We start from the raw sequence: 19,481 nt of genomic DNA on the forward strand, positions 1-19,481 counted from the left end.
AATTGACAAGCTTTACACTAATTTAATCATAAACTCAATCATCCTTCAAATTGCTTAGCTAGCTAGGTGGGGCCACCCTAAGATGGGTACTAGAAACTCATGAAATTCAACACCTTAAAACTTGTGAACGTGACCGCTATTGTTATTATTAACATTAATATTGTTGATGCAATTGCCAAGTAGACAAGTGTAAAGTGCATGCTTAATTAATATACTACTTATTAATGTGTTTTTTTAATGGAGGAACAGCTCTACAGCCAAACCACTAAATGCATCCGACTGCGCCTCCAGGGGAGCTAGCTCAGCTACCCCTCTACTTACTGCAAGATATTCACCCTATGGGGAATCGAATCCCAAATCTTGAAGGATATTCTCAAAATTTGGACATCTAGCCGAATCACCGGAGCAATCCCTGAATGTGTGTACTTGTGAATAAATGTTGATTTTTCCTTTTCTACTTTTGTTGTTTTTCAGTTTTTCTGGCAGCAGTTCGCCGCGTCACAGCTCCCAACTTAAGGGAAGTACGAGTACACAATTTTCTAACTCCTCTCTCTCTCTCTAGATATATGTGTGTTCTCGTATAGATAAGGTCGAAGACACTTTTCAAGTCAAAGATTTTGGCTTTCTTCGTTACTAAATTTTACTTTGTTTTTCAATTATTACCCTATATCTTTCTTCAATTATTATCTTATTTTTATAATTATTAATTTTATTTCTCTCTATGTCTCTCCACTCATTATCCCTCTTTCCGATCATTACCCTATTTTTCTCTCCACCCACTATCAAAACTAAAATACCCAAAGTTACCAAACAAACAAGGGGCGAGATAATTGAGAGAGAGAGAGAGGTTGTCCAAAAAGGTCTCTCAATCAGATATTTCTTCTGTTTTGCAGTATTTTTGCTTGGTTAAAATAGCGGAGATGTGATCATAGGTATTTCAAATTCGCGGCTGATCCCCTAAACGATCAATTATCCATAGGATTCTATTGCCCCATCAAAACACGAGCAAAACGAAATCTCTCACACGGTATGTGGTTCCCAGTACTACATACTAGGCCAAGCGGGTTCGTTTCCTACACTATTTTCGCTGTATTTTTGCGTTCTTTTACACATCTTCTATTTTCTAGCACTTCTTCTGTATGAACCGCCAAATGCCAGAGCTTGAAGACCGGCCGTGGCCCATGGAAAGCTAGACATGTAGAGCTAGCTTGTGGTGAATGTTCAAGGCCAACTAAAGGAGGTCAAATCTTCGGTACTGAAAAAAGTGTACGCACCTTTGTTTATTGGCGCGAGTTTGGCGGTTGTATTCAGATTCAGTCACTACCTAACTTTTGCGTAGCCAACCATTTTCAAAACATGTTTTTCTAAGAGTTCTATTTAAAGAAACCCATTTTGGTAAAGCAATAGCAAAATATATTTAAGGGTTTATTTTCAAGATCAGTCTTTAATACACTTCTCTTTTAATAGAAGTATTTGGTAAAAGTATATTTCTGAAAGAGAACAACCTATTTCACATCACGAGACATCAAATTCTAGCATTGGCTAATACTGAATGCAATAAACATTAGTAACAATTTGCACCCGGATATCAAGAAAGTACATAACAAGACTCATCAACACTCAACAGGAGGAGAATTACAAAAAAAGGCTACTGATTTACTAACTAGAAGCGCATTGAACAAAACTGGCTAAAAATATGGATGCTCCGACGAAAGGAAGTCAATGTCCTCGTGCCTCGCCCTCATTTATCATGAAAACAAATAGCGGAAACATGATCACCAATGTCAACCATCTTCAGAAAAAGTTAACTGTCTTACATTTTGGTGATCAATTGTGGCGCGCACTTCATTACTTTAGCTGGAAGAATGAAAAGTTTGAAGGTTAATCAAAGTAACAAAGAAAGTATACCAGCATAGAAGCGAGGAAAAAAGGGTTACAATTTCTTACATTATATCTCCACATCATTGCACAGAAATATCAGACGAAATGAGGAGCTTCGAGTCGGCCCCGCCGCTGACCACACTGTCACCTCTCCACCAGTCGGCACATAACACCTGGATTTTGAAAGGACAAACATGTTTCATTAATTCAGAGTTTTTTCATTAATTAAGAGTTTGATTGCTAGAAATTTGTGTAGCAAGCCGGGGAAAGCAAATTGGAGTACCTTGTCCTTGTGTGATTCAATGACTGCCAGAGGCCACTGCAAACAAGAAAACATATCATCCAGAGATCAGTTTTTCTTTTTCCTTCAATTTATTTAATCTAAGGTTTGATGAAACCATCTGAATCATAATAAGAAGAATTTTTAGAGAATCCTATACCGCAGTCCTTAGATCCCACAACATAACTTTTCCGTCATAGGAAGCAGAAACCAAATGAAACCAGGACTTATCGTGCCACTTGCAAGCTGATATCCAGGAAGTGTGAGATGAAAACTGAAAGATAGGAGCCAAAGATCCTGCCAAAACAACACTAGTCTATGTGAGGTGTGCATGTATGAGAGAGAGAGAGAGAGAGAGAGAGAGAGGAAGAGGAAATATGGCTGTTGCTAGTTTAATCCACCTGGTTTGCGAGGATCCCATATCCTTAAGATAGGATCAGAGCCGCCAGCAGCAATGAGGGAAGAACTTTCGCCTCCGACATCAAGGCAGTTGATGACTTTCCCGCAAAACTGCAATAAGGTGGAGCATCATTGCCTCTTTTCCCACAGAAAGCATAACTATGAAAACTGTTATAAAAATAATAAGACACGCATCTCTTCTGTGATAGCTAAATTCAGGAAAATAACTTCATAAAGGGCATTTTGGGATTTCTCAAATGCAGAAAAGATAACATACAGTAATTCTTACACACCATGTTCAGCGAATCTTTGCCCATCTCAACATCCCATCTTCTAATAGAGTGATCCCATGATGCAGAATAAATTGTGTCATTATGCGGCCAAACCACGGAAGATACACATTGTGTGTGACCCACAAGTGTAGACACGGACTCTCCCTGCACAAGACAAGAAAATATGGTCATGATGTAAATAGCATGTCTAGGAACAAACAGCATGAAGTCCATAGTTCTCTTTACATATTTACCAGAAATATACAGTGTGAAAAGGAAAAAGAAACTGAAAGGCATTTAGGTTGTCTGGCAACGTGTTGAGATTTCTGAATGTGATTTTTTGTTTTCTTCCAGACTACAGAGAAGGGAAAAGAACCTGCGAAATGAGAACCAAAAACAATTTTGTTCCACACATTTTCAAAAACTTGTTTTGGACACAAACAAGAGGTTGGCTTAAAAATTCCTTCTCTTTGTTATATTTTTTTCTGCAAGATTCCACATTCGGAGAAGACATGGTACCTGCAATTGAGTTTCCTCATCTCCGTTACCCTTTTTTCTCTTCTTAATTGACACCAGATCACCTCCTTTATCAAGTTCATTTGTCTGCCACAAATTGATCTGACAGTCCCAAGAACCTGAACACACCTGAGCAAAATGTAACAAAAAAGAAAAATGAATAAGCACAACTTCCAAATTCAACGCTATGTACAATGCAATGATGAGTAGGTAGAAGGAGACAATAGACCATACCATATCTCCCGAAGGCTGCGCTGCAACACTCTGTACAGATGCACTATGGCCAGGCAGAATTTTATAAGCTCTAACTTTTGTAGAATGATCTGAGTACCCCTCTACATCTACCTTTTAATAGAAAGAAGCATTTATTAGCAATCAAGTTTGTTAACCAGCCAGTAGGAAGATTTATTTTACAAGTGGCAGCATTTTCAAATACCTTCCACAGTCTTACTGTCTTATCTTTAGAAGCAGTGGCTACGCGTATATCTGTACTACCTTCCAGGCCTGTAAAGCAACAGAGGTAGACCAACACCCAAATTGAGATGACGATTGCGTGTGCCACATAAACCCAATATCAAGCGTAAGGAATATCTAATGAATGAGACATGAAAAAAAACCTAAATAACTTAAAGAGAGCATAACACAGGGTAGATGACAATTACAATGGGATCCCTAAGCACTGGGGTCTTCAGGTTTGTTTTATAGAGTATTAGTAGCAGTTGATTCAGCAGAACAAAGTTGGCTTTGAAGCAAATTAGAAGATAGGAAGTTAACACATTGTTTATGCACAATTTATACGAGAACTTTATTTATATACATTGGACATGGAAATATTCTCTATTTGGGGATTCAGACGACCTTTCTTCTTCCAATAAATGAAATCAAACACTAAGTTAGAAGACAGCTAAATGTACCTAGCCTTTACTATAATATACATGGTAACTTGTAATCAACACCAGCAATTTAGAAGATAATATCCTATATTTGTACCTTTTGGCTTGATGATACTAACAGAAGTAACCGCCGCATCATGTCCCTCCAATACATGTGAACACAATCCGGCAGATTTCCATATCCTATTGAGTTGACATAGTTTAAAGCATGACCATATTTTATCAAGCTTTCTAGTTATCAATAAGCAAACCAAAACTGAAACAAACTCTATATCACAACACCCAGTGCAAGCTCCAAGAGACAAGTATAATTATAATAAATCAGATTTCCGAGAATTTTACCTTCCTAGACCATCATAACACCCAGTCAGAATGAACCTGCAACACGGAAACAAATAAGGGTAGTTTTGAGAAATTAATTGATTTCATACTGGTAGTTAAAGAACTTGAAGTAATGCCACAACATGCTACACTTTGTATATTAGTACTCCTGAAAATAAAACCATCTTCAAATCTAAAATGTACGAGATATGTAGAGCAGTGTTTGACCCTATTCACTTTGCAATGAAAGGCAGCACACATGCCATGCATGCCCATTGCATGGCAGTGTTTGACCCTCTTCTGCTATGGTCTTGGTTGGTTTAATAGTCGATGTGAAGAAACAAGAAAATGGATCATTCCATTTATCACATTTTCGGAACATCAAACATTTAATCCAGAAGTAAAGACAGGTTCCCATGTTCGAAATAGATAAGAGAGGACAACTCCCTTCTCACAACTGTAGCACACAAGAGTCAAGTATTCACAAAATGGAACAAAAAAATTTTGGAAGTACTAAAGTACAAAGTATACAAGCTCACCCAGGATTTGAGCCATCGACAGCACTGACCCAGTCATCATGTAACGATGGGTCTTCTTCTCTCCGTGGGGCCACAGCTTTTACATATTCAATTTCTAAAATTTTCTCCTGTAATTTTGAAGCAAATTAATTTCCTTCTCATTCTAGTAAAGGAAAAGCAGTCAAAACGAAAGCATAGATTTTGCGGAACAGAAAATATTCCACACAAAATTGTGAAACAACGACTTTAGGAAAGAATAGTACCGCCGAAATGCCCTTGGCAAGTAGAAATTCTTCAAGGGACATCCGAACTAGCTCTCCATTGATCAGAAAATCAAATGGTTCAGCTTTCCAATCAGCATTTCCTGGTCATAAGCAGTTCATGAGGAGTATGACGTTAACAAAAAATGTTTATGATAATATAGGAAACAAACATTTGCATGTCCCTGCAGTCATGTATATATCCACACTCTTGATTACTCACATACAAATATTCCAGCGAAAAAATAAAGGCCCCACAAGAGTAGTTTAAGGTAGTGCAAGTTACCCAAACCTAATAAGAGGTCAAAACCAAACCAAACGAAACCAAGCCTTATTCCCCATTCAATTGGCGTCGGCTACACGGTTCATTTTCTCTCCATGCCAAGGTTACATATTCAATGAAGTTCAATAGATTCCTATTCCTCTTTACCACAGCATCCCATATTAGTTCATATCCCCTTAGCATTTCACTAAAAAAAACACTTTTCTTTGCTACTCAAATCAACTGCCAGCTCAGCCTTAGTCTACCTGTGCCAGTTCACGAACATTTCATGTGTAATTTTAAACCCAGTACAATGTCGGCCTATCAATTTTAGAAACCAAAAGAACATACCACACTGATTTGTCAAAACAAACCTTCAGTTTTTGAGTTTTCAACTGAATCAAGAGTGATAACCGATAACCCAAAGGATTTGGTGTGGTGGTGAAGGCCCGAGACATAAGGGTTTGCTCCCTCCTAAGGTCGGATGAACCCAGGTGTTATCAACTCCTTTGGGCCCATCCATGCAGGATTCTGCCTTGTCTTTCATTCGGCCTCTGCTATTGGGCCATAGGTTTTGTCTCCAAGGGAAAATTATTCAATTCCCCCGGGGCATCGCCACGTGGTGTCCCAAACTCTTTCTCCACCGCACACCACAAAGTGTTTGGAGCCCACACAAATGTGCGTAGAGAAGAGTTTTGGCCACTGCCGCGTGGTGCCCCAGGGCATGGAATAATTACTCATCTCTAAGATCAAGGTGCGCGTAAACTAGCCAGACACCGGAATTATAAATAAATAAAAAACTGAAGCAAGAGGGATAATGGAACAACCATTTAATTTCGTCAACTAGAACTAAAAAGTAAAAAATCCAAACTTTAATCACGTAATCAAAGAAAAACCATGTAGGAAAAAAAAAGCTCACCCTTGACTAATCCCAGCGCAATACAGAAACACATTAACTCATAAAGGGCGTGTTTCTATTCATGCGTATGGAGCACGAGACAAAGGGTGTGTTATTTACCAGCTAGAAGAAGGCTGTTGACGATGGCCGAGAGGCCCATGCGAGTGAGATTAGACGGGATAGCAATGGAAGTGCTTGGAACCTTGAAAGGAGGCTGTAGCTTCGTGATGAAGCGAACTTGGACCCGCCTCGAGAACTCTTCTCCATCTCCGTCAAAATCCATCGCCAGAGAGAGAGAGAGAGAGAGAGAGAGATTTTAGTTGCTTGGTCAAGCCCAGGAGCAGAAGAGGAAGAAAACGACCAACGTCCGAGAGAGAGAGAGAGAGAGAGGAGGGAAGCTAGGGCTAACTGCAAGTGAGAGAAAGGTTGGGCTGGGCTTTGGGAATGCTGTGTCATATGTGGGCCAGTTTTTTACTGGATTTTGAATTAGTAAAGGAGGCAAGGTTTGGATGGGCTTGGCCCAATTCTGCCAACAGTGGTTTTTCGGAGTCATCGATATGGCCCGTATGGTACGGGCGATGAACAAGCCAAGCAATTAGTTGTTCAAGCTTGGTTTGAAAACTTTACAAGCTTCAAGATGTGTTCAAGTTTAAGCTTGTTTACAAGACGAGCCGATCTCGAACGAGTTCCAATCCATCTGAACTGGAGTACCTTATAATATTTTATATTCCATAAGATGAACGTGCCGAGTAGTAGTTTATCCGAGTTTGGTTTGAAGGCTTCACGAGTTTCAAAAAAAAAATTCAATCTTGATTTGTACTTGTAGCGAATCGAACTTGAACAAGTTTTTTAAGCGAACTTACACAGGCTCGAACTCGAGTAACATGGTTCGACTAGAGCTCGTTCGAGAACAACGACCAACTTCCGATGCAAGTGAGAGAAAGGGTGGGCTTTGGGGATGTTGTGTCCTATGTGGGCCAGTTTTGTTACTAGATTGTGAATTGGTAAGGTTAACCCAGCCTACGAAGCTGATTATTGGGTTTGGTGGGCTATTTGGCCCAATTCTTCTACCACCAGTGGTTTTTGGAGTCATGAGCTAAGCGTGGGTGTAGGTGCGTGAGCACAAGCGAGAAACCATTTTTTTAAAAACATGTTTTTCTTCCGAAAACAGCTCAAATCCCTATAAAAAAAAATGGGTGGTAAATAAAATCCCTAAAATTTGTAAAAGCAATAATTGAAATTTGATCAAAGATTGAGAATGAAGGATCTTAGTAAAGAAAAGAATGAAGGATTTTAGAAACCATGTTTACGTGGCGAGCTGATCTGAAATGAGTTTTAATCAAGCTGATCTTAAGTAGTTTGAATTTTTTATATGCAAAACAAGCAATGTAGTGGCTTGTTTGAGTTTGGTTTAAAAGTTTAACGAGTATCAAAAAAAAAGTATTCCAAGCTTAGTTTGTTTCGGTAACAACACGATCTTCAACATCTTTTAACGAGCAAACACGAGCTCTAACTCGAGCATTTTGGTTCGTTTATTCGCCTTCAATTACTCCCAAAATTGTGTTAATTTTTGGACCAAAGGCCAGTTAAAGCCCATCCCATGAGCGCATAGCAACCTTGATAACCTTTAGCCCAAGTAGTCTTCAACAAGGCCCAGACCATGTGCTCTGTCCATTTTCCCCCTACCATAAACAAATGTACTGGTTTACTACAGACAGCAATGACATGCTGTATAAAGATGATCTGGTACTGTATAAAGTTGAATGCCGGATACCATGTGATGTTCGCCAATGTCTTGGTTTCGTCGGTCTCACCGCCAATGTCTCGGTTTAGTCAGTCTCACCTTTTCGATTGTCGTATTGGTTTCGTCGGTCTCACCGCCAATGTCTTGGTTTAGTCAGTCTCACCTTTTCGATTGTCGTACGCTAACCCACAAACAAAAAATGTCACCTTTCTGGTGGAGAACCAACCGAACGGACAAATAATGTCCTTGTATAGAGATGTCTGCGGATGGTTTTGTTTATGTTGTTTGATGGGTGAAAAAATTTCGCCGATCCAAGTTTTCTTTTCCTTTTATGTGCAGTCGTACAAAATAGTTCGACGGCCATAATGAATAAGAGTACCATCATTACGGTCACTTCTCGATCGTCTAATTCTAGAATCTGGGCGACTACAAAGTCGTATATAAATTTCATTCAGAAAATTCAAAAACCTTCTTGCACTAATCAACCTCAATATGACCCTCAAATTTTTGTAGAGAAAATCAACGTATTTATACACTTGATCTTCCACACACCCCGGCCAAGTTGCATACTCTTAATATCGTATTATTGACATGACAGAGGCTTTCTTTTGTAAGAAATGAACACTAGGCATCTACTACACAAACACCATCTACTCCACAAGCAAGAGGGTTCGGTTCCGTCTCGCAGCTATCACCTCGAGAAAAATCTGCGATCAACTCTGCAACGGCTTCGGGCTTCTCAACGTGTGGCAGATGACCACAATCCGGTATTTGTCGCATTCTTGAGTTTGGCGCCAGTTCGCAGAACAGTCTCTGCAAACATGTTCAACGAAAGATGTTACGAAATAGTTATAAGAGAGGCAAAACTCTAGTTTTTTGTTTGCCTTCTTAGCTTGTGTTATAGTTTAGTAACTTGAAACCATCTTGAGCAATCATTTTCCCAGCAAGTTGTTCGTCGATCTTGCTTATATAAGAATAACAAAATCAAGATCACCAAATTTTGCATGCAATTGGCTAGTTGTATTCAAGTCTTGTAAGTTTTTAAAGAGTCTCAAATTAGTTCTTTCATGCAAAATTCTTGTACGTATCCACCTTAATATCCTCGTTCTTAAATGACAATATTTGAAAACTAACCATGGCAAGCTTGTTGCTGACTATATTATCGCACTCTCCCCAGACGACAAGAGCTGTCTGCTTTACCTGTCAGGGGTAAACAATCTCAATTGTTTCAACATGGACTATTGAACACGACAAATTCAAAGAAAATTCAAAAAAAGTACGGGATCTTTGCAGGTACCACAATCAGAAATCATGAATCAAGACATTCGTAGGCATCATCTACATGGTGTGTATAAGGAAACATGCGAACCCATATGATGGAGGTATGCTTTTACCAACGTGATTTCGAACAATATTATTGAAAGAAGAAAAAAATAAGTCCAACTGAACAAAAATGTTTCTGAAAAGAACATAAAACTGTCAAATACCTGTTTTATTTGTGCAGCGACGTTATAGCCCCCACTAAGTATGTAGTCAACAGTAGCATCCTCCCACCAAGGTAATAGACTGTGTAAGCGGCCCACCTAATCAGGCAGATTCGAAAAGCAATTCCATTGATTCTACGGCATAACTTTTGGCAATACTCCCATGTAAAGAACACACAACACTAAGATTCAACTATGGGATAAAGCCAAGTACCAAAAAACTTCTTACATTGGTCCAATCCAAGCGCGTAGTAAATGGGATACCGTCAAACATCAAAAAAGTCGCATACAGACGTAGTGGCATGCTCTTCAACAGCAAGACCTGCTTCAAGATAAAGATTAGAAGGTTTGGTCATGATAAACCCCCAAAGGAGGATATCTGATTCATATCTAACTTTTAAGAGTTGCATCAAAGAATAGGCTGACATCCTGATCATTTTCTCTAAGAGTATCTTCTATGGTAAACTAACTGATACCCCATGAGTGAATGAAATGTCTGACCATAAACATCTTAAAATTTTAAATCTGGAGTAAAAGATCACTACATTCTGTTTTCTACCTCTAATACCTAATACCAATTAATCCTCTGCACTGACACGAAATTCTCAAGATCAGCCAGAATACATGATAGTTCTACGCCGTAATGCGAAAACATTTCCGTCTGCAATATTTTGAGTTTTCCTCTTTTATAGCTATAGAATAACAATAAGCAAGTTTTACAAGACTTTATGCGAAAAGAAAAGGTGAAAGAGTACTCCTAATTATCAAACAATACAGTAAACGTTGTATCCTCATTCTTTAACCAATCTTTTTTTTAACTATCGTTTATATTTGGTATTTACAGCAGGACAACTGCTGACTGTAGAACCTTTTGATTTTAAAGTAGCGCAACTAGCGCCTGTTCAGATAGATATGTCCTACATTGGAGTCCTTTGCTATTCGGACTTTTGTCAACTAGAAACCAAGTAAGCCCAGATACCAAGTCACAAGCAAACAAATATTTGCGGCCAATCCATAAACACAGCAGTCTACAATATACACAACCAAAACCATCAGGACTAGACTCTAAATTAAGTACCAATCGAATGACAGGCTCACCATTGCATAGGCCATCATTCTAGGTAACTTTGCTGTGAGTCCTGTGCCTTCTGCATAGACACTTGGGTTAATCAAAACCAGCTTTTTGACCTGTGAATTTGAGAAAACGTATCCATACAAATAAAAATGATCAGATCATATCATCAAATCATAAGCAAGAGCACCAAAGCGTTATCAATCATTAAGAGATGTGATCTATACTTGTACATAACCAAATGTTAATATATCATTCATATAAGAAATGTAAATATGCACATTACGGCCATGTAAACTTCAAGTTTATCGAATTCAAAGTTCAAGATTTCAATTCAACAGCTGCATAACCACCCATGGATATGAGGCAGTATGCTGCGCTGTCATATAACATGCAATTATTGGAGATAAACATGTTCTCCCTCTCTGATCAGCCAATCCCTCCTAAATCTGGGGAAAAAAATAACCATAAAAATATGATATCATATCATTTAAACTCTGCAGTGATAACTTGCATCAGTAAACCAAAAAAAAGGTTTCTATCCAAACCGTAAAAGGCAAAACATGAATGCTTATATGAAGGCTCATCAAGATCCAGTCAACCGGAAAAGTGTCACCAATATTTGTACACTGAACATAGCATGGAATTAGTTGATCATGAAGGCTTCGTGTTTTGCGGTGTATAGATCTTGAAGTCTCCTGGCGGTTGGCAGAGCCAAAAGAGCTCGACAGCGTAATATATCATGCTTTTAGGGACATGACATCTGTACTGGAAAATCTTACAATGTCTTTTCAATAAATGCTTGATTGAACATGCATGGACGACAATTGTAGTTCTGCCGAATAGAAATACTCACAGCCTCTGGATAATTGACTGCAAAATCAATTGCAACAGCACCACCAAGACTTGGTCCAACCAATATCATTGGCCTTTTAATGTGGGACTTCCAAAGCTATAATGTTTATGATAGGAAAGCAAATTAAATTAATTGTCCAAGGAGAGAAAATAATATATTGTCACGGTGATAAGTTCTCAATATCCATTCATCTAATAATAGAGTTAATGAGTTATTAGAGATATAGGAGTACTATGTCTTTTTTGATCTTCACAATATACTATGTCTAAACTTGATAATAAAGCCTGCCATGCGCGGCAACATGAAGTGATAATAATCGTGTTTCCAACAAAGAAGGAAAAGAAAACCTCACAAATTACCTGATAGAGATGATACCTTTTTGTCGCAGGATCACATGGTGGAAGTACCTCTAGTCCAGCCAGAATAGGAAAAAGTATTACGACAGCTAATCAATGATAGAAAGATAGAACACAATCCAATGAGTCTATTGCGTCTAAAATGGAGAATTGAGATCAGGGGATGAACCTAAATCAGAGAAACCCCAACCAAGAACATCAACAGCCCAAACTTCCAAACCAGCATCTTCAAGCAGGGGATATGCGCGTCTCCATTCTAAACAAGAACTAATGATTCAACCGAATGGGAAAAGGCTCATAGGGGATTAATATAGTGAAATTTACATTATAACTTGCATGCTAAAACCTGTCAAAACAGTGGAGAAGAACCACGGGATCGGTCTCCTGTTGTCTTATTGGCTTCACACAACTACTCATAATACAACTCCCAGAAAATCCAATCTGCCAAAGCAGTGAAGCACAGATCAGTTGCACTTCAAGAATAAAGCATATATACCCACAATTTTCGAGATCATTAGCATATACAGACGTATACATACACACGCACATATTCACATACACACACACACACACACGCACACGCACATATCAAAAGTCAAAAGCTCAACACTTAGAAGCTAAATCCCCAACTGTGTAGTTCTTGTTGATCATGAGCTATGCATTATACAATAACACTTTCAGCTTCAAAGTTTAAGCCTCTCATAACAAAATTAATAAAGTACAATTAAGAATACGAAAACTACGGTGAATCAGTAGAGCTGAAAAACTTAATGAGCTTATTTTCATACTTAGATCTCTTGTAAATAAGTGAAAAGGTCAGGCCAGCCTCATATTTGGAATTTTCAGGATTTAATAGTCATTCTCAAATGCAGCCATTTGGTTGTGGGAGAGGGTGAGAAAAGAAAAAATAGGAGATTCTTATCACTTATTTGCATCAATAGGAGATTTGAGAAATCCAGAAAAATAAAGGAAAAAGATGACTTTTAGTGGTTCATTTGTGTTTCTGAGTTTCTCACCAAATCTCACCACTCACCAATCCTTTCTTTTTATCCTTTTCTGACAATCCATCTTATCACTTATTTGCATCAATAGAAGAGTTGAGTCTTTGAGAAATGATGAAATAAAGGAAAACATGAATTTTCCTCGTTCATTTTTGTGTCTGAGTTTCTCACCACTCTCCAATCCTTTAGTTTTTCTCCTTTTCTGACAATCCAAAGGCCTGTTAAAATCCTGCATGCCCTTTTCTATTAAGGGAGATATATAATTTACAGTATTGGTCACTTTCTCCAAGTTCCTAATAGTTTGGATATCAATGAGAAAATTAGAGAAAAGCAAAAATCTTTGTGTAGCCTTGTCAATCTAAGAAACATTTTGTGTTCTTTGTGTAGCACTTTTTGTTCTTGGAACTTCAAGGATAGAAATGGAAGGGAAGGGAAAATAAAAGAAAGAGGAATAATGAAGAAAGTAGGCTTTCTCCATTTTCCTTTGTTTGGTTTTATAAGGAAAACGGAAGAAAAATGTGAAGAAAACAACTTCTCTTGTTTGGATTTAGAGAGAAAAAGGAAAAAAATAATAGGTAATGAAAGTAAAAAAAAAAGGGAACGATAGAAGAAAGTGAGGAAAGAAAAGAGATGAAAACCAACTTTCTCTCACGTTTCCTCAGATATAATTCCATTTCCCTTTCTTACCAAGAACCAGAGGAGGGGGGAAATAATAATTCCCCCTTCTTTTCCCCCCTCTAACCTCAAGTTCCAAACATATTCATAAGAAAAGAAAAGGTCCTTGATCCTCAAGACCCAACAGAATTTATTTATTTTTGGGTACGACGGTCAGGTGTCCGGCCCAGCCAGCTTATGCGCACCTCTACTACTCTCCTCCCCAGTCCGGTCAAAGAGGGAACATCCAAGCTGAGACTAGAAAATTCGCCAGAAATTACTTTCTTGGAACCGGAAACCCACCAACCAACCGGACTAACCTTGAAGCTACTAGAAATTAACTTATGAACAAGGAAATTAACCCCAATACTAATTCTAAAATCCCACATTGGCTAATAACCGCGCGCACACACACACACAGTACCTGAACGGGAAGCCTTTGGATCCTCTGAGCCAAGGTTCGAGCAAATGGGTCTTTGATTTGGTGAACTTCTTTGGGCAGAAACGATGGAAATCCAGAAGAAGCCCTCACATGCATCAATTTTCCTCCACCACATTCCATCCTTTTCCCTCGGATTACAGGAAAAAATCCCAAAGTTAGGCCCGCCATCATCAGTCCCACCATGGGGAAACTGGAAAGAAAACAAAAAACCAAGAAAGAAAAATCCAACTTGTTAACTCAATGAGTTACGCAATGTGGATTTATGGTGGGGTTGAGGCCTGTAGTTTGTAGTGAAGGCACTGAAGAGCTATATGAAAGGCTTAACCAGAAGAAGAAAGCAGGAGGTGGTGCAACCTTGAAACCGTGCTTTCTTCCCTCTTTTATAGTACAAGCCACCAGGCAACATTTGTCAATGGTGAAAGGTAGGTTGTTGAATTTTGATTTACCTTTTCGGATAATTTTTGAGTACTGTATTTTTTTTCTGAGGTTGCGTAGAATTACCGAGGTTGTTGAGGCACAGCTAAAGGGTGCACGGCCACGTGTCGAGAATGTTGGGAGTGGGACGAAATTGGCCTTGTTGGTGTGGGACTGTGTGGAGTGGTCCTAATGGGACTGTGTGGAGTGGTCCTAACACTCGTGCTGAATTGAAACAAAAAACGTACACTTCAATGGGACCTTTTTGAAGTCCCTAACCTTAGCAGACTTCGACTGGAGAGTAGTACCTGGTGACCACAGAAGTGTTCCAAGTGGACTTGTTGGGCCATTTTTCTCCTTGATAAAATGATACTAACTAGTTACCGAAGAAAGAAATTTCTCATGCATAAGTAGTGCTATCGAAATTTTGTGCAGCGTATCGGCTTTAAAAACAAGTCTTTATCCATGGACAAAGACGGAAATTAGATTTCGGGAGTGTCAAGATTAGTCTTTCAAAGAAAAATAAGCCTTGTAAGAAACGATATTCTCCTTGTGAGTAATTACTTAGTGCTTCTGGAGCACGGCCACGTGGTGTTTCAGCATGCTTTTTCACCTGACATTGTGGTGGGGTCCATATACTTTCTCTTGGGTCCCACAACAATGTGTTGTTGAGAAGGGTCTTGAGACACCACGTGACGATGCCTCAAGGACATTAGAATAAATTTTTTTTTTTGTTGAGAGTCTATAGAGTTATCAATAAAGCAAAAAGAATACGAAAAAAATTCACAATTTTTCTATGCTCTTTTTAAGGCATTTTAACACATGGAAGACTGTGTTTTAATCTTTTTCCTGCCTTATTTGATAGCCCATTAAGATTGTTATTAGCATTATAAAAATTCCCTTGCAATATCTTATTTGTCTAGACTGAATCTTTTTTGTTCAGTTTATGTAACCAAATCACCATAATTGAAAACAATCATTCGTCTAGACGAGAAGAATAGAAAAAAAATACAAAATTCGGACCAAAATTTTAAAAAATTCACATAGAGCGACACTAAAGACCAAAAAAAATACGCCTCTTTGGTAATTTTTCCGTCTTTCATCTAAGCTTTTGATTATAATTTTTCACTCTAAAGTCTAAAGATTCCTTTTATCGAGACGAATTGTCAATTCAAAAAGTTTTATGTGAATCTAATAGAAATAAAAAAAATTCAAAAACAACAGTTTGTGAATAACATGGGTAGTTACACAATGATTTGTATATATATGTTAGGTTACAGATTTGGTAAAATATGTGTCTGCAGACGTTGAATGAGTCTGGAATCCAACGTGTATTGCATGGGAATATCTACATGAATTGAATGATTCAACGCACATTTGTGTCTAGACATGCATCTCTGTCGTATTGCTCCAATTAATTCTCTTAAGTTCAAATCGCAAACAAAAACTTATTCTTGACATTTTTTGTGCCAAGATTAGCTTTCTTTTTCCAAAATTTGCCATGAAATGTACAGTTTTTGCAACAAATTTACTTTTGCTTAGCAAAAAAATAAAATAAAATATACTCTTAACTAATATATCTCATAATTATTTTATAGAATTCTTTTGTCGAACGTGAAGACTATGTTTATTTTCTCTGCTGCACTACATTAGGATTCTTTATTAATTAATTACGTTGCGCCAAATTCTGCAGGTATTTCCTTTTTGTGGTAATTAATTGAAAATTTTATTAAAACCAACAAATACAAGGGCTAAGAGACATACCCTAGAGGCCTAGACACAAATAAATATAAAGCAATGCTACGGTGACCGTATTTGAGTATCATATTTTGGGTTCCACTACATGATAAATGGGACACATTCTACCAATGCAGTTGTGACACATTATATGGTCCCCAAAATTTGGTACACTGGAAGCACTAGCACAAGAAAAATTACAAAAAACAAAAGCATTAGTAAGAGTCCTCAAACACCCTACTAGACATACGTTCCATTCAAGGCAAAGCAGCTTCATTAGCATCAGATTTCTTAAGTGCTTCTCCATGAGCTCACAAAACCATAGACATCGAAGGCAAATGCCCTAAAGAAGAAACAGAGGTAACGCTCGATTTCTGTGTTTTTTTCCCGTTTGTGCTTTTGATTGCTAAACGACGTCGTTTGGTGTTTGGAAAGAGAAAAAAGAAAAAGAAAAAAAGAAGAGTGCCTCGTTTTGTGTGGTGACGGTCTCTCGTTAAAACTTCACAAACAAATCATCGCAGAGGATCTAGATCCATTAATTATGTCTTGGAAAATACGTTGGTTCCTCTCCCTCCACAAATAATATACTCACTGCTGCACGTTATTATATTTCCTTTCTCTTGTTTACATGCGTGCTTAAAGCTTAACCACTAATTTGGGTTATATTATATAATTGCTTCTCTTAGTGAGCTACAGAGTCTAGTTCACAGGAGGCCCTACATTTATGACAACTACCGTTTCTAGTCCTCCTCTTGTCGCTTTACTCACTACTGCATCATCTAATACGTTCAAGGTAACTCGACCTACAGAGCAAACCAAATCAAACCAAACCGAGCCTACAGGGATTAAGTAGAGTAATTTTTTTTAGCAAATTCTACTATAATAACAAGACTATATGAGTTAGATTTAGGGTGAGCATCCACCCTGCCTAACCGTCCCTCGACCCGTCTCTGTCAAAAAACAAGTTCATGGCCTGAAATGTACATTGGCAAGTGAATTCAAGTGACCCCGAAAAGAAATACTCCATATTAAAGTATCTATAACTTTTAGTTCTAGGTTTACGAATTTGACCCCACAAATGTTACACAATTCCTCTAAAAACTGGTAAACAATTGGCAATGGATTTCGCCAATCTCTTATTTGTTAACGCAGCTCTCCTTCTTGTTTTTATTAGGTGAATTTACTGAAACACCATTGCACTTTATAATACCAAGTAAAGTGTAAGGGTGTTTTATGGTAAATTCACCAAATAAAGAGCAAAGATGTTTTAGTAAATCCACCTAATAAAAAGAATAAGGGGAGTGACATTAACAAATAGGAGAGTGACAAAATCAACTGCCAAAAAATTTCATTCTTGCCCTTACTTGGTCATCACAACCCATAGATGGCCCTACGTATTTAACTCCACCGTCAATAAATCTTAACTCCGCCTTTACATTTTGCATAAGGCTTACTAAATTTTTTATTGAAGCTTCAATTTGGCCAAATATTTGATATCTAAAGCTTCGTTTCACCTTTCAAGGTCTAATACTAGGCATGAATTTGTCAAAATTTTGCCTGCCACTGCACACAACAAACTTGATCAAGTGACCAATTGACTAGAGGGCTAGCTTATCATACATAGAATACACGTGTATCGTTTCCCTTTGGTTTTGCTTGGAGAATTAACTTTTGATCAGACAAAGACACTTTTTTTGAAAATAATAAAAAACTTGAACTAATAGAATAAATCTATACCTCGACTTTATTTGGATCGATTGTTAAGTTTTTTGTGTTGTAATTAAATGCAAACAAAAATAGTTGAGACAGTAGCGGAGTTAAAATTTTGTTGCCAATCAAAACTGGCTTAATAGACATAATAATATTTTTTATCGAAACGTATAATAATTATACGGTTGTGCTAACCCCGTACATACGAGGCTTCTTTAAGAAATTGTAAAATTTGTTGGCACCCATCGAGTTATGACATCACACGCCTTTGGCCGTTTGTTGCAATACTCCAACTTCAACACAACACAGCTTTCGAAACATCATTGCTGTTTTGTACTCCATCAAAAATAACACTTTTAACCCTAAGTTGTGTTTTCTATTTTCCATTTACCCCTTATTTATTTGGAAAAATGATTTATGTTTGTTGTTGTACTCTTTTTTTTAGTTTTTGTCAACGTACTTGACTATTTCAATTTGTCCAAGCAAGAAAAAAAATAATCTTTCTTTTTGTTTTCCTTCTATCATTAGTATCTTTTTGTTACTATATTTTTATCACAAAATTTTTACCTTTTTAATCCTCTTATCAAGATGAATAAAAAAGTGATCATGAAAAAACAGATTGAAAAAATAAGATGACCCTTTAGGATTGAGAGCCCTAGAGGCAAATATTAATGATGACCCTTTAGGATAAATTGACCAAAGAATAAGATCTTTGCATCGGTTCAAACGGATTAAAAATTAGAACACTTAATTTTTTTAGGCTATTTATATATTGTCAAAAGACGAAATAAAAACGGGCTTAAAAAAAAGGGGTTATTACCAAAAATAAAAATAGGGGTAAGATCAAAATATACCACATTTATCTCTTATCCACCCATATCAACTACTACCTAAACTAAGTATAAGCTAATCTCTCATTCTTAACTAATTCCCCTTATACCATATTATCCCTTCTTCCTTATCCCACTAATCCTTCTACGTTCGACAAACGGGACAGAGGTGGAGGTGGCAAGATATGGATAGGTTAAGAAATCAACAAGTCTAGAACCACTCTCAAAACACACACTCAAATGTACAAACACTCATATAAATATGTGAGGCTCACACATAATACATCATCAACAAAAAAAATTTAGAATCACACTCACTGCATACCTATTTGCATAGTCACACTCACAAGTGTAGTATGTATGGAACCCATACACTTGTGTAATATGGAGGAGTCATTCAAAAAAGACAAAAAGTGAAGAAGGAAAAATGGGATAAGCGAGAAATGTGAAATAAAGAATACGGGTTAAGAGTATAATTTGTCAAAGTATCAAATGCGCAATGATGTTATGTGAAATAAAGAATATGGGTTAAAAAGTGTAATTTGTAAAAGCTATCCAATGTGCAATGATTGTTTGTCCCATTGGCCAGAGTACGGCAATGTCACAGGCGCCTCAATTCTTGTTTAACCGGTCAATTCAAAACAAAATGCTAGTACTTCTATCTAGCGCTACAGGGCGCCG

At 37.6% G+C, this 19,481-nt stretch overlaps 2 protein-coding genes across 4 annotated transcripts; both read right to left on the reverse strand.

Annotated features, from left to right (window-relative positions):
* Window positions 1–1,508: 1,508 nt before the first annotated feature.
* On the reverse strand, window positions 1,509–6,909 carry LOC131302290 (ribosome biogenesis protein WDR12 homolog). Of its 2 annotated transcripts, none has more exons than XM_058328845.1 (14): window positions 6,621–6,909; window positions 5,344–5,444; window positions 5,102–5,208; window positions 4,584–4,619; window positions 4,339–4,424; window positions 3,785–3,852; window positions 3,583–3,693; window positions 3,352–3,477; window positions 2,854–2,997; window positions 2,563–2,671; window positions 2,322–2,458; window positions 2,165–2,200; window positions 1,938–2,054; window positions 1,509–1,857 (listed from the first exon to the last, which is right to left on the reverse strand). In XM_058328845.1, the coding sequence occupies exons 1-13, from the start codon at window positions 6,781–6,783 to the stop codon at window positions 1,962–1,964; spliced, it is 1,317 nt and encodes a 438-aa protein (XP_058184828.1). In that variant the 5' UTR covers window positions 6,784–6,909; the 3' UTR covers window positions 1,509–1,857; window positions 1,938–1,961. The 2 variants fall into 2 exon arrangements, with proteins under 2 accessions (XP_058184828.1, XP_058184827.1); XM_058328844.1 differs by having other exon boundaries at window positions 1,948–2,054; window positions 6,621–6,908.
* A 1,807-nt stretch (window positions 6,910–8,716) lies between these two features.
* Window positions 8,717–14,557, reverse strand: LOC131302298 (alpha/beta hydrolase domain-containing protein VTE7-like). Of its 2 annotated transcripts, XM_058328856.1 has the most exons (10): window positions 14,092–14,557; window positions 12,359–12,453; window positions 12,182–12,279; window positions 12,016–12,065; window positions 11,657–11,752; window positions 10,827–10,916; window positions 9,958–10,050; window positions 9,732–9,827; window positions 9,379–9,444; window positions 8,717–9,057 (listed from the first exon to the last, which is right to left on the reverse strand). In XM_058328856.1, the coding sequence occupies exons 1-10, from the start codon at window positions 14,290–14,292 to the stop codon at window positions 8,869–8,871; spliced, it is 1,074 nt and encodes a 357-aa protein (XP_058184839.1). In that variant the 5' UTR covers window positions 14,293–14,557; the 3' UTR covers window positions 8,717–8,868. The 2 variants fall into 2 exon arrangements, with proteins under 2 accessions (XP_058184839.1, XP_058184840.1); XM_058328857.1 differs by lacking the exon at window positions 11,657–11,752 and having other exon boundaries at window positions 14,092–14,503.
* Between the last annotated feature and the right edge of the window lie 4,924 nt (window positions 14,558–19,481).

The sequence above is a fragment of the Rhododendron vialii genome, chromosome 10a (assembly GCF_030253575.1).
Source record: "Rhododendron vialii isolate Sample 1 chromosome 10a, ASM3025357v1".
NCBI lineage: Eukaryota > Viridiplantae > Streptophyta > Magnoliopsida > Ericales > Ericaceae > Rhododendron > Rhododendron vialii.